The following is a 12,528-nucleotide window of genomic DNA, read 5'->3' on the forward strand; positions in this document are numbered from 1 at the left end:
TTTTTTGTAAAACAAATTGAATTTCCACTAAAACTTTTCAGTATTTAAATTTCGCGCCAACACATTTTGTTTTAAACAATGATACTCGATACTAGTTCCCTCTGTCGTTAATGAAGAAGTGATTTCTCCAGTGTTTAACGTCGATACCATGTGCTAAAAGAAAACTAAAGAAAAATATACATTAGAGTACTTGGGTAATTAGTTTAATAATTCATTAGTATTATTTTGATATTATTATCACCGTATATATTTATTTTACCACATTAATTTATCCAAGTATATCAGATTGGAATTTCTAACCTATATATTAGAGAACTTTGTAATGTTTATTTTGTATGAGATAAACCATTCATTGTAGTGATCATCAGATCAATTAATATAGTGATCATTAGTGTATATAATTTAAAGAAATAATTAAATCGTGATTTAAAAATATAATATTATTTATATCAACTTTAATAATGACAACTATGGAATCTAATCCTGGCTGGGCAGATGCTCTCCAAAAAATTTTAAAAACAAATAAACCAAAAAGAAAAAAAGCAATTGTATTGTCTAAAGCTAAAAAGTATAGTGACATAGTGAGAAAACAAGAGAATCTATCTTTGGAAACTGATGCAGTTACGGAAGAGGAAGAAAAATTAGAAAGTACTGAAGGTAAAGAGAATCTATTATCGACAAAAAGAAAACAAAGACAGAAGGATAATTTGGGCATAAGAGTGAAGCCATCTATTATTGATAGAGAACGTGAGAAACTTCTACAAAAAATTGCAACAAAGTAATTTTTATTATTTATTATTAGTATAATATTATCTATCTAGTTTCTTAAACAAATTGTGAACTATATATTAGGGGTGTAGTACAATTATTTAATGCAGTAAGGCAACAACAAACAGAGACAAATCAGAAATTATTGAATGCTGGACCTTTAGAGAGAAAACGTGAACAAGTATTAAAAAATATTGATAAACGTGCATTTTTGGATGTACTTATGGGAGAATCACAAAGTATTTCTATAGATAAGAGTATCGAATGCCAAGAAGAAGAAAAGAGAGATGATAAAGAAAATGTAAGTTTACTTTCTCTGTCTATTATGAGCTACTATATTATAATACTAAAGATATATATTTAGTTATAAGTTCACTTATAAGTAAATTTATAAGTTAAGACTATAATATAATTTGATAATAAAAAAAATTGTTTTTGTATAATTCCATAATATAATATTTTATATAGAAAGAGGATAAAATTTGGTCTGTATTGCGAGATGATTTCGTTATGGGAGCAAAATTAAAAGATTGGGATAAAAAGCAACTAAATGATGAAGACTCTTCAGCCCCTGAAGATATAGATAGTGATGAATAGGAATATAAAAATAATTTTGTAAATTATACAAAAGTCTATAATATTAAAAATTTTTAGGAAACCAAATGATCATAAGATTATAGATCTCTTATTAAATCTTTTATTTTATTTAATAACGCCTGTTCAATAATCCTTTATAAACTACATGGTAACAATGATAATGTGTATAGTATATAATTCCTCTGTATAAATTATAATTATAATACACATTTAACTTTGTGTGAAATCAATCAATTTATGGTGTGTTTATGATCTTGTATTAATGACTATTTATTAGTTTATGTATCATATTGTGGTCAAGTATCCTTAAAGTATCAATCTTATTCCTGTTCTTTTTAATCCAATAGTCATTTTTTTGTTTTTTTAAATAAAACAAACAATTCATAATTACAGAGTAGTAAACTTACACAAATAATAATATGAATGGAAAATATACATATTTTCTATTATAGGGTATTTATGATTTATACAAAATTCTGAAGATATTAAGCCGAATGTAGTGCATACACAGACTTCTGTGGACGGACCGAACTAACATTATCTTGACAACAACTCAATGTTTGTTATATTACACATAATTGAATAATTAAGGTTCTTGTGTAATATTCAAAAATTTATTGTTTTTATAGATGTTTATTTTTATAACAACTTTTTTCCTGATAACAGTTTCAATTTATATTTATTTTACATCCTGTTCTAGTTCCATTAAATCTGATTTTAAGCATGATTAAATTAATCTTTCATAAAAATTTATTAACATAATATATAAAAATTCTTTTCCAATATTTATAAAATAATAATTAAAATAATTTTTTGTGCAAAATGTATACATTGTAAAATATAAATTTCTTAAAAATAGTTTAATAAAACCAATCGTTTTGTAATAAACTATATAAAAAAAAATATTAGGCACTGTACTAGTACACATAAGTTTACAGAGTCTTTAAATTAATTGATACTGATATCACCATACACTTCAATTATTATCTATTAAAAGATATTGTCAGGCGTACCTGGACTGTTTAGCGCCAGAATTTCAAGCAATTTTTTATTAAAGTAATCTTATTTCTGGAGAGAATATAATATTATTTAACAGATTCTAGGTAAAAATTTATCAATTATTGGTATGACATTTAATAGTGATATATAATAATATTCACCAATCTTCTTAAAGGAAGTGTACTATTATTGCTTAATGCAATGCAACATAATACATGTATATACATATATGTATATCACTTATATAATCGCACACTGAGTAGAAAGGGTTGTAACTTGAAATTTGATATTTCATATCAACAGAATGATCTCATTCGCAATAAATATATATACCATAATAAACATTGATCTTCTCTAAACATTTCGAATACCAATATATTATATATAAAGAAAAACAATATGTTCTTTTTAATAAGAAATGCGTAAATATATTCTTTGCTTTGATAATCGTAAAAATCTTTCATATAAATTTGAAGAACAGCATTTATTAATTATTTCATTAGTTACTACTCTATACCACTGCGTGTGCGTTATCATTAAAGTTAAGTGTATCAGAAAATGAAGGAATTTTGAAAGTATATAAAATAAGTAAAAGTAGGGCGCGATGTTAGCATTTCCTAAAAACATATCGTCCAATATCGGCAATATTTCATCAGACCCTACTCTCGCGAATATCAGCAAGAGCACCAAAATTACCAGCGTCGTCATCAGAATATCCAGACTCGCTATCAGCATTTTGCGTTCTACTTTCGTTCTCGCTTCGCCTGCTTCTATGAAGGTACCTTATATTTGGACTAGCTTCGTTGTTTTGGTTGATTTCGTTAGTTTGTGTATTTTGAAAATGAACATTTCTCGCATTCGATTGTTCTCCACGATATAATTGCGTTTGAGATATTTCGTTTACCCTATTTACGTTGCACATTTCATGTGGAACATCGAGGGAAGTCTCCGTTGCGTGAGAATTAACGTGTCTGACAAAAGCAACACCAGCTTGATCGTTGTCTCTAGAAACACGTTCTCTATTTGTATTACTGTCGTTACTTATTCGCGAGATACTTCGTGCACGATTCCTCGTATTCATTATATTATTTTCCGTTGCTGTATTCTCAGAGGGGTTTGGTGTTTCATCCACCCTATGGGCGTATCTTTGTTCATTGTTTTGAATAACATTTTGTGAATTCGACCGATGATTCTCATTATCTACTAAATTTTCTCTTTGGTGATTTTCATTCTCGTGAAACAATTGGAACGTAATATCATCATGCGAAGTTCTATAAGTACTCAAGTTCGTGTTACTTGAGACACGATGACCCATTTCTTGGCTTAATCTATATAGTCCTAAATCGTTGTCCATATAATAATTATCCAAGGGATTACTGATGATCGATGGATTTCTCGAGACGTTCCTTCGTGGGAAACTTTGACTAGAGAAACTCGTTACTGTTGCATAAGGATAGGTCAATACGTTCATGGGATTACCAACTATATGAGGACAACCCTCTAAACTTTGCATTTCGATTTCTTCTTTGTCGTTACGACAAAAATCGTGCATATCTAATTCGTGAGGAAGATTAGCAAATCTAAAAAGAAATGAGCATGTTATTTGACATTTAATTTTGAAGAATAAGTATCAGTTAAATCTATTATACCTATGCAATAGAATGTCGGAATACGAGGGCGGCATATCAGTCTCTTCTTTGCCATAAATGCTTTCATAAGTAGGCGGTGGAAAACATGCTATAGATCCTAGACTATCTTTGCTAGGAGTTTCAGCATCCATTTCCAATATACTACCTTGACTGTTTTGCAACTGATGTCGATTAATACTACGTGGATTTCTTTGTGCACGAAGTACACTATCGCCCAATTCAACCAAATCCAAACCTGTGCCAATATAAAATAACATATACATTGAGGAAAACCGTAACTGTATATATGTATACACTTATATAAGAAGATAATCAAAATTAAGTTTATATCGTCGTACCAGTAGGATCGGCTTGGAACTGTGTAAACATAGTACCATCAACCACGAGCATTCTACCATGTGGTAAAAGAATGATCGTTGGTGTAGCAACCATCGTCTGATCGCTATTACCAAAACGTGAATCTGGCTCAGGATCCTCCAAACGACAACAGCAATGTCGTCTACAAAGTGATCTACAGAACGGGGCACCCCAACAACAGTAAGCAAAAATGAAACACAATACGGCAAGCATCACCAACAAAGCCGCGACACCTTGACTCTGTTGTGCCGCAGCAAGTGTTGGTCCACCGGCGACGCCGACGCCAACACCAACTCCAAAACTTCCGCTGCTACTGCTCATCTCTCCTGAAAGGTTAGAATATTTATAATATTTTAAAAAGAGATTCATCGTATGAAATAATTCAAGAAAATTTTTAACACGTCGAGCATCTGGAAAAATCAATAATATTATTCGAAAAGTAAAACGATTCTTTTTCGAATAGTCATTTTGGCTAAAAAAAGAAAGGAAATTCAACATGGCAGAATAAGTTTTCCCGCGCTATCTAGAGTATTGTTATGAAGACATTGTAAAAAGGAATCGATATTCAAATCGGCTAAGCTGGAACCGTGCCCAGCTTATCGGATATCATTTGTATACAGAAAGTATTTTTAACTTCAGATAATATTGCAGGAATCAAATCGATTGCACATCTTGTATATTATTAACATACTTTTCATTTGTCATCAAAACATAGAGATTAAATATTACGTTTAGTAAGCATTATCTGTATGCGATTTATGTAATATTATAAAAAGTAACTAATAATTTACATAAAATTTAATTAAAATTCTAAGCATAATTATTGATTGCATTACATTTACATATATACACGTTTTAATACAGTGATACAAATAATACGTATAAGCAAAACATTCTGCAATGCGGCATAAATATGTTCGCATAATCAAACATTTTTGGCGATTCTCCAATTTTGAATGATCGAGGTTCGATGTTAAATGTGTTAATAATATTTTATCATAGTGTGTATTTAACGATTCTCTTTCGAAATAGTGAAAGCAAAAGTGATCATTAAAAAAAAATAAGAAGAAAGAATATTATATAACAATTATCGTATAGTAATAAATGAAAACTCAGTGTCAAAACTCTCTCTTTTATGCTAATTAAGCTTATAGTCTTTTATCTTTTTTATAAATGGAAAACAAGTGAAAGCGTTATTTTATATAGACGCAAAAATACTATTACTTATCTAAGAAAATATAATGTATGTGAAGACACTTTAAAATACGTTCGAAAAGTTCATTCGATGAAACTGAATGAACAAATAATCAAATATCTTGTAAAATTGATCTCTTTTATTCCTTTATCCTCATAGATGAAATGTAAAAAAATATATGTAAAGATATCAATAAGAGTATTTCATTTACACGATGCCCGCATTATGCTGCTACTATACGATATCGTATGCTATACACGAATTGCTACGCCGCGCCGACACTTGGCGCACTTGAATGGCATACAAACTACTGCAAAATAGAACGTGTAAGATTTAGAACGAAAGAATTTCGGACGTGAAAAAACAGCTATAACAATATAACATACTGAAAGCGAAATTTTTTGAATTTACTTCAAAAAATTTACGACGTTTCTACATTGTTGTACTTTTCAATTCGTCTATTCAAAATCATTATATATATGTATGTATATGTACACACACAGACACACGCGCGCGAAAGAATAATTTATTTAATTGTAAAGATGATAACATTTTTAAGTAAAAATACTGTCATTCAAATACTGTGAAAATACCATATGATTAAACTGACAAATCATAAAGAAAATATAAAATCACTTTAAGTAGTTAATTCTTTACTAAAAAGATGTAAATTCTTTTTATGGATAACAACTCCGAAAAGCTACAATATTAGACGATTTACTTCGAGGATTAACTTCACTTTTGCGTGTCACATCAATGGCACAGTTCGTGCAACACAATTATCCCAACATTAATCGTAACTGCACAATGCATCGTCGCTCTCACCTTGGATGGTGATATTACGAAGCCAAGTAGCCCCCGTGGTTGCAGTTGACTCCTCCGTCACAGCTAACGTTCCGTAAATCATGAACGAGGCCGTTAAATATCTTGATCTTCTACCACACGAATGTTTCTTTTCTCTCTCTTTCTCTTGAAAATTTCGCTTGCACTACGTCGTAATTACTTTGATCGACCGTCCTCGATATCGTTGAGTTCACCCCCTACAACTACTGTACAAAAGGAGACCACAACGATCCTTCATCGACGTTTTTCGGTACACTTAAATGCGCTTGCCTAAAGAAAAAAAAGAGACTTTAACTTTACGATGATGTTTTCTAAGTTATCACTGATGATTCAATGTTGGAATGTTGATAAAAGTATGTATACAGGGGTACATGGTGTTCTTTCTTCTCAAACACATTCCAAACAGGAAAGTTTTTTCTTAAATGTTGTTTTAACGAGGATGTTCTTCGTCTTATTTGAATACCACCGACGCCTCATTTCTTTTTTCTTTCTTTCTTTTTCACAAAGTTAAAATGTCTCGGAGATATTTCGATTACGAAAAAAAAGTCTCTTAGGTTTCAAGACCGAAGTGTTACTTTTTGTTCGTTTTGATCCTTCTTCTTCAACATCGTTCCCTCCTCGTCATTATTTCATTTTCGTCATAACTCTAACTAATCGTCGATCTTTAGATCGACCTTTCTCACCACTTTCTCAACACTTTATAGAAAGAAGTTCCTCGTAAGAGTACGGAACATCGAGTTGAGCCTTGCGCACTGCCATTGACACGAGATCCATTTTGACCCTCGACCCATTTTACTTCCACCCCCCTCCCACTTTTCATCAACCTGCTGCTTCGAGACCTAGCGATACGGCTTCGAGTATACAAAATTACAATCTGGATTATCTCTTCCTTCGTACTTTCGTTTTTTTTACATTGATGGTGAGTTCTTAATTAATTAGAATATGTGTGTGTGTGTGTGTGTGTGTGTATATATATATATATATCTTTCTCTCTAATCACTGTCACTTTCTTCACTTTATACGTCTGCTAAATGTTGAAGTTGACAGAATTAAGTAAAAAGTCTGTTTAAATACAGAAACAGATTTTGAAAAATGCAAAAATTGTTGATAACTTTTAATATCGTGTGTGCGTGTATGTATGCATGTGTGCGTGTGTGTGAATGTATATATATATATATTCATAAATCTATTTTGCAATATTATAACACGTCGATATCTTTATCTCCCAGTATATGTGTACTTATCAGTTTCACATATGTAGGTTTCAGTACTTCATTCGTACAATTCCTATTTCTCATCCTGACTGCACTTGAATAACCTTATCCATCTTGATACTTTCATTAAAATGCGCGAACATTTAAGGATATTACAAGAAATGTACTTCTAGAGTGCGGATCAATGACTGACACTATCACGTCACTTTTTTCTTTTTATTCTTTTCATCAAGAGATATCTGAAATAAGAACACCTATCACTAGCTTTCTGTAACAACCACGACTTAGAAAATACATGATAAACGAATGTCAATACGCACGCTCGCTTCAATGGGAGGTACACGTGACGGTTTTCTGTATTATCGGAGGATCGATCGTACAGAACATTGTACATAGCAAGCGCAAAGTATAATGTTTTCCTAAATCAAATGTAAAATAAAAATTGATAACATATACATTGATACTTTTGTTTATAAAAGCATAAATGTCTAATGTTATCAAAATTTAACAAAACATATCATTGTTTCTTGGATGAATAATTCAATACATATACATGGATACTTTAATTTTTTAATAATGTATTAAATAAATTTGTTTGAATATTTACCTATTATACAAATATTGAAAGATATAGTATATATATAAAGATATATAAACATATATAAAGTATATATTTTCTTTAAATAATTTTCTATGACAATTATTATTCTGGTAAAACATTATTAACCCATTGTTTAAAATCTTGAATTTCTGTTACAATTAATTCATGATCTATATTTTTTAATGGTACAAATGTTGCATTTACACCAAGCTTTTTAAGATTATTACAAGTTTCTTTTCCCCATTCGATTGGAACTATTGTATCCAAATCACCATGAAATTGCAGAAGTGGTGGTGTCTTTTCTATTTTATTATTTTCTAAATACTGTAATGAAAAGTTTTCTTTAGTATAAATATATTTAAATATGAAAATTAATAATTAGTAGTAATTAGTAAAATTAATAATAAGTCTTTATAATATATATATATATATATATATATATATATATATATATATATATATATATATATATATAATTACATACCTTATATATTAATGAATTTTTATTAAGAAATGATGACATCGCAACACAACCACCTAATGATAATTTATATCTATATGCTAAATATAATGATAATGCTCCACCCATTGAAAAACCACCTACAATTATTCTATTACATGGGACTCCATTAGATTGTTCTGCATCTATCAACTGCACCAACATATGACACATTGAATCGATAGAATGTTCTTCCTCGGAAACATTATTTGATACACTTTTACGATTAAACCATACATTGCTTATCTATAAAAGTAAAACTATTACTAGATGTATTACAATACATATTTAGAAACAAAGATTTTGTCTTTTATCGATTTTAACTAGTTAGATAACAATATTACCATTTCATTATTTGGTGTATAAGGTTGAGCAGGTGCAGTAGGATAGACAATTTTTATATGAGGGAACTTTAATTCTTCCCTGTTAAGCATATCAATTAAGTTCTTTATATGTTGTCCACAATCTCCTGATATAAAAAAAATTAGAATTTTTTAATATTTATTTAAAAAAATTTCATTATGTAACCTTTTCTTCATTATATATTTTTTTCTATCTTTTATTATTTTATTTAATAAATATAAATCTTTTTTACCAGAACCATGGAAGAAAAATAAAGTGGCAGTATGTTTTTTTGTAGCTGGTACAATATTAAATTTCGATATCTTCATGATTGCAGCCATTTCTTTATCTCTTTCTTACTTCCAATACAAAAGTATTTATAATTTTTTTATAAATTCTACTTCTATAAATGATAATACATGTCAAGGTTATGACGAAGCTTAATAAAACGTTAAGTAAGCAAATGAATATTGCTTATCAAACGTTTAATCATTTAAGCTGCATATTATTACTATTTAGAACCAATAGCGAAAATTCCCGCTTTGAATTCTTTAATTGGGATATAAATACTTAAACTTAAGGCGAATTCTAATGATAAAAAATATATGTGTACTACATTAATCAAATATTACAAAAAGAACAACACTTGCATTTGGTTAATTTACGTTTCTTTTATTAAAAAAAGGACATTGTTACAAGTTTATATATATGTATATATACATATGATAAATATATAATCAATAAAGTATATATCTTTAAAAAAGGATAAAAATTACTGATTGTAATAGAATGGATTTATATTACCGACGTTGTAATAAGTCCAGCACTGCCGATAATTCAGTTTTGTGAATACGAAATTTTATAAAGATAAATATTATATATTAGACATTATTATATATAGTTTTTTATCCGTAAATGGATTATAAATTTGTTTATACGATAAATTTGAAAGTAAGTATATTCAATGATGCGATCATCATATTTTTGTACTAAATTTATTGATATAATCAGTAAAATTTTATTCTAATTAGAGAAATTTTCGACATCACTAAAAAAAAAATATATATATATATATAATATGTTTCTATTATTTTTTAGCATCTCTGGCAGTAACTTGTGAGGAATATAAGCTGTACTTTTTTCAAGATACTTTTAATTCACATAAAAAGGAAGATGAATTGAAGTGAGTACAATAGGATTAAAAAATAAAAAATATTCAGATTTTCATATATTGATACGATATATATATGTGTGTGTGTGTGTTGGACATTTAAAAGAGATATTATCAAATATTATCTATTCCTTTTTTCTCTTATGTTACTTATACTTATGTTATATATATAATTTTTATTATTATTATGATTATATCTATCCTACATAGGTATGTCTACTATGATATTTGGCATTGGTACAGGATTATTCTTGATTCTAACTTTGTGGGCTATTGCAATATTAATTTTTTTAATATCATTACGAATAGAGAAGAAAATTGGTTTGGTTGTTATAGTTATAATAGGTCTTCTCACGATAATTTTGTTCAGTATTCCTAGAGCTTCTGAAAAGCCTAATGTCAATGAAAAAAAGGTATGTAAGATAAATAAATGTTCCTTTGGTTAATTTAATTAAACCGTTTCTTTGTAATAATACGGTAGAATGATTTTATCTCTTTTTCTTATCTTATCTTGTATTATCTTGGTGTAACTATATTTTTTAGCCTTATGACCATCTTTTTATTTGGCGTATAATATTATTTACTTTACTACTCATTTCATCTATAATTGGAATTTCGGCATATATTAAATTTCAATTATTAGAGTCTGTCAGATCTGTGCGCATATCTAATTGGATTTTCTGATTATTAAAGGTACTAATCATACTATGTATTCCTTAAATAATTGTGTAATTTTTATTTTTATATTATAAATTTTACTTAAAAAATAAAAATATATTTTATATTTATTTCTAGATTACAACTTTGATACAATCTGTCCAGTGAATTGTCCAACTACTAAAATAATAAACATAGTATAGTAATTATAAACGGATCAGGTTTTTTATGTTCAATAAAATAATTAACAAAAATTTATAATGATACGAAGTATTAACAAGTCATTTCCAATGTGGGTACGTCGTATCTCACTATCTCATCAAAAAAAAAAAATATATGAGATAAACAGTAACATTGAATTTAATAATAAGGTAATGAATGGTAAAAGGACAGTTGTTGTCAATTTTCATGCAGATTGGTGTGATCCATGTACAGTATTAACACCTAAATTAATAGAACTTATTGAACCTATAGAGACATTAGATCTTGCTATTATCAATCTAGAATCCAATCCAGATTTAGCTGATGTATTTAGTGTAAAAGCAGTACCTGCTGTATTTGCAATGTCAAATGGATTAGTTTTAGAAAAATTTATTGGCTTACAAGATGTTGGAATGGTAGAAAAGTTTGTAGAAAAGCTAACTGCTCAAGATGCAACAAATTCAAATATTGAAAGTAACTCTGTAAATTTGAAAATGGACAATTCTGTAAATCCTAAAGGTAGTGATGTGAAATCATAAAAGCATATTTATAATGTTGTATATCTGTAAATGTAGTCACACTTATAAAAATATGTAAATGTATATATATTAGGTCATTATCTATGAAATGTCTGGTTTTATAATATGAATATAATATGAAAAATCGGACATTTCATATTTAATAATCTAACATATATTTCTTTTTCATTATTATATTAATGCAATAATTATGGCAGTTAAAAATCTATTTGATGCTATTATTTGTAATTATATAAATATCAAATCATAATAGAACATGTAAAGTTAGTAAAAATATTAAGATATTTCACAACAGCGTGGATAATCATTATGTCTTTGTATTCTTCTACTGAAAATAGCTTTCTATGCAATATAGTGATATTAAATTGTTCTTATAATGAACATGTATTAAGAATACTAGGCATTAATTTCAGGAAACTGTGGACCATGTGATTATCCTTCTTTTATATAAATATATATAAAAAACTGTATTACTAAAATATGATACTACTAGTACATAACTATCTTGACTAAACTATAGTGATTATATCTACAATGCTCTCTTGTAAAGGAAAAAAAATTATTTAAACTCAACTTAAAAATTACTTTATAAAACGTAAATAATATAATAACTATGTATATTTCAACAAAATAAACTATCATAGAACTGAGATAGAATATACACTTTTTTGTTTATTAAGAACATATATGATGTTCTATTTAATATTTTGTCTATATCAATTTTGTTTTATAATTTATTATGTTTTATAATATGTGATCATACTAATATAACAAAGCTATAAAGTGGTTAATTTGTTTATTTACATAAAATATCAGTTGTTTTTATTACAATTCAAGATGTTTATTCAAACATAGAGTGCACTTGTGACATTATTTATCTATTTTATTTTATTTTT

The 12,528-nt window shown here is 28.1% G+C and overlaps 4 protein-coding genes across 9 annotated transcripts; 2 read left to right on the plus strand and 2 right to left on the minus strand.

The window, feature by feature from the left end:
- Positions 1–97: 97 nt before the first annotated feature.
- LOC127065836 (RRP15-like protein) lies at positions 98–1,431 on the plus strand. The gene is made up of 3 exons (XM_050998716.1): positions 98–778; positions 853–1,069; positions 1,237–1,431. The coding sequence occupies exons 1-3, from the start codon at positions 462–464 to the stop codon at positions 1,363–1,365; spliced, it is 663 nt and encodes a 220-aa protein (XP_050854673.1). The 5' UTR covers positions 98–461; the 3' UTR covers positions 1,366–1,431.
- Positions 1,432–1,451: 20 nt separating this feature from the next.
- On the minus strand, positions 1,452–8,157 carry LOC127065830 (uncharacterized). 2 transcript variants are annotated; one of them, XM_050998708.1, is made up of 4 exons: positions 7,691–8,157; positions 4,352–4,696; positions 4,014–4,248; positions 1,452–3,944 (listed from the first exon to the last, which is right to left on the minus strand). In XM_050998708.1, exons 2-4 carry the CDS (start codon positions 4,689–4,691, stop codon positions 3,017–3,019), a joined length of 1,503 nt encoding a protein of 500 aa, XP_050854665.1. In that variant the 5' UTR covers positions 4,692–4,696; positions 7,691–8,157; the 3' UTR covers positions 1,452–3,016. The 2 variants fall into 2 exon arrangements, with proteins under 2 accessions (XP_050854665.1, XP_050854664.1); XM_050998707.1 differs by lacking the exon at positions 7,691–8,157 and adding an exon at positions 6,391–6,533.
- On the plus strand, positions 7,187–12,282 carry LOC127065838 (thioredoxin, mitochondrial). 5 transcript variants are annotated; one of them, XR_007782199.1, is made up of 4 exons: positions 7,187–7,327; positions 10,163–10,247; positions 10,446–10,648; positions 10,779–10,926. XR_007782199.1 is itself a non-coding variant. In XM_050998719.1 (4 exons), exon 4 carries the CDS (start codon positions 11,153–11,155, stop codon positions 11,630–11,632), a length of 480 nt encoding a protein of 159 aa, XP_050854676.1. In that variant the 5' UTR covers positions 9,696–10,015; positions 10,163–10,247; positions 10,446–10,648; positions 11,031–11,152; the 3' UTR covers positions 11,633–12,282. The 5 variants fall into 5 exon arrangements, 4 of the variants coding, with proteins under 4 accessions (XP_050854677.1, XP_050854676.1, XP_050854678.1 ...); XM_050998719.1 differs by lacking the exons at positions 7,187–7,327; positions 10,779–10,926 and adding exons at positions 9,696–10,015; positions 11,031–12,282; XM_050998720.1 differs by lacking the exons at positions 10,446–10,648; positions 10,779–10,926 and adding an exon at positions 11,031–12,282.
- On the minus strand, positions 8,276–9,568 carry LOC127065835 (lysophospholipase-like protein 1). Its single transcript, XM_050998715.1, has 4 exons — positions 9,318–9,568; positions 9,067–9,191; positions 8,708–8,968; positions 8,276–8,547 (listed from the first exon to the last, which is right to left on the minus strand). The coding sequence occupies exons 1-4, from the start codon at positions 9,403–9,405 to the stop codon at positions 8,326–8,328; spliced, it is 696 nt and encodes a 231-aa protein (XP_050854672.1). The 5' UTR covers positions 9,406–9,568; the 3' UTR covers positions 8,276–8,325.
- Positions 12,283–12,528: the final 246 nt, after the last annotated feature.

Source organism: Vespula vulgaris, chromosome 8 (genome assembly GCF_905475345.1).
Source record: "Vespula vulgaris chromosome 8, iyVesVulg1.1, whole genome shotgun sequence".
Taxonomy (NCBI): domain Eukaryota; kingdom Metazoa; phylum Arthropoda; class Insecta; order Hymenoptera; family Vespidae; genus Vespula; species Vespula vulgaris.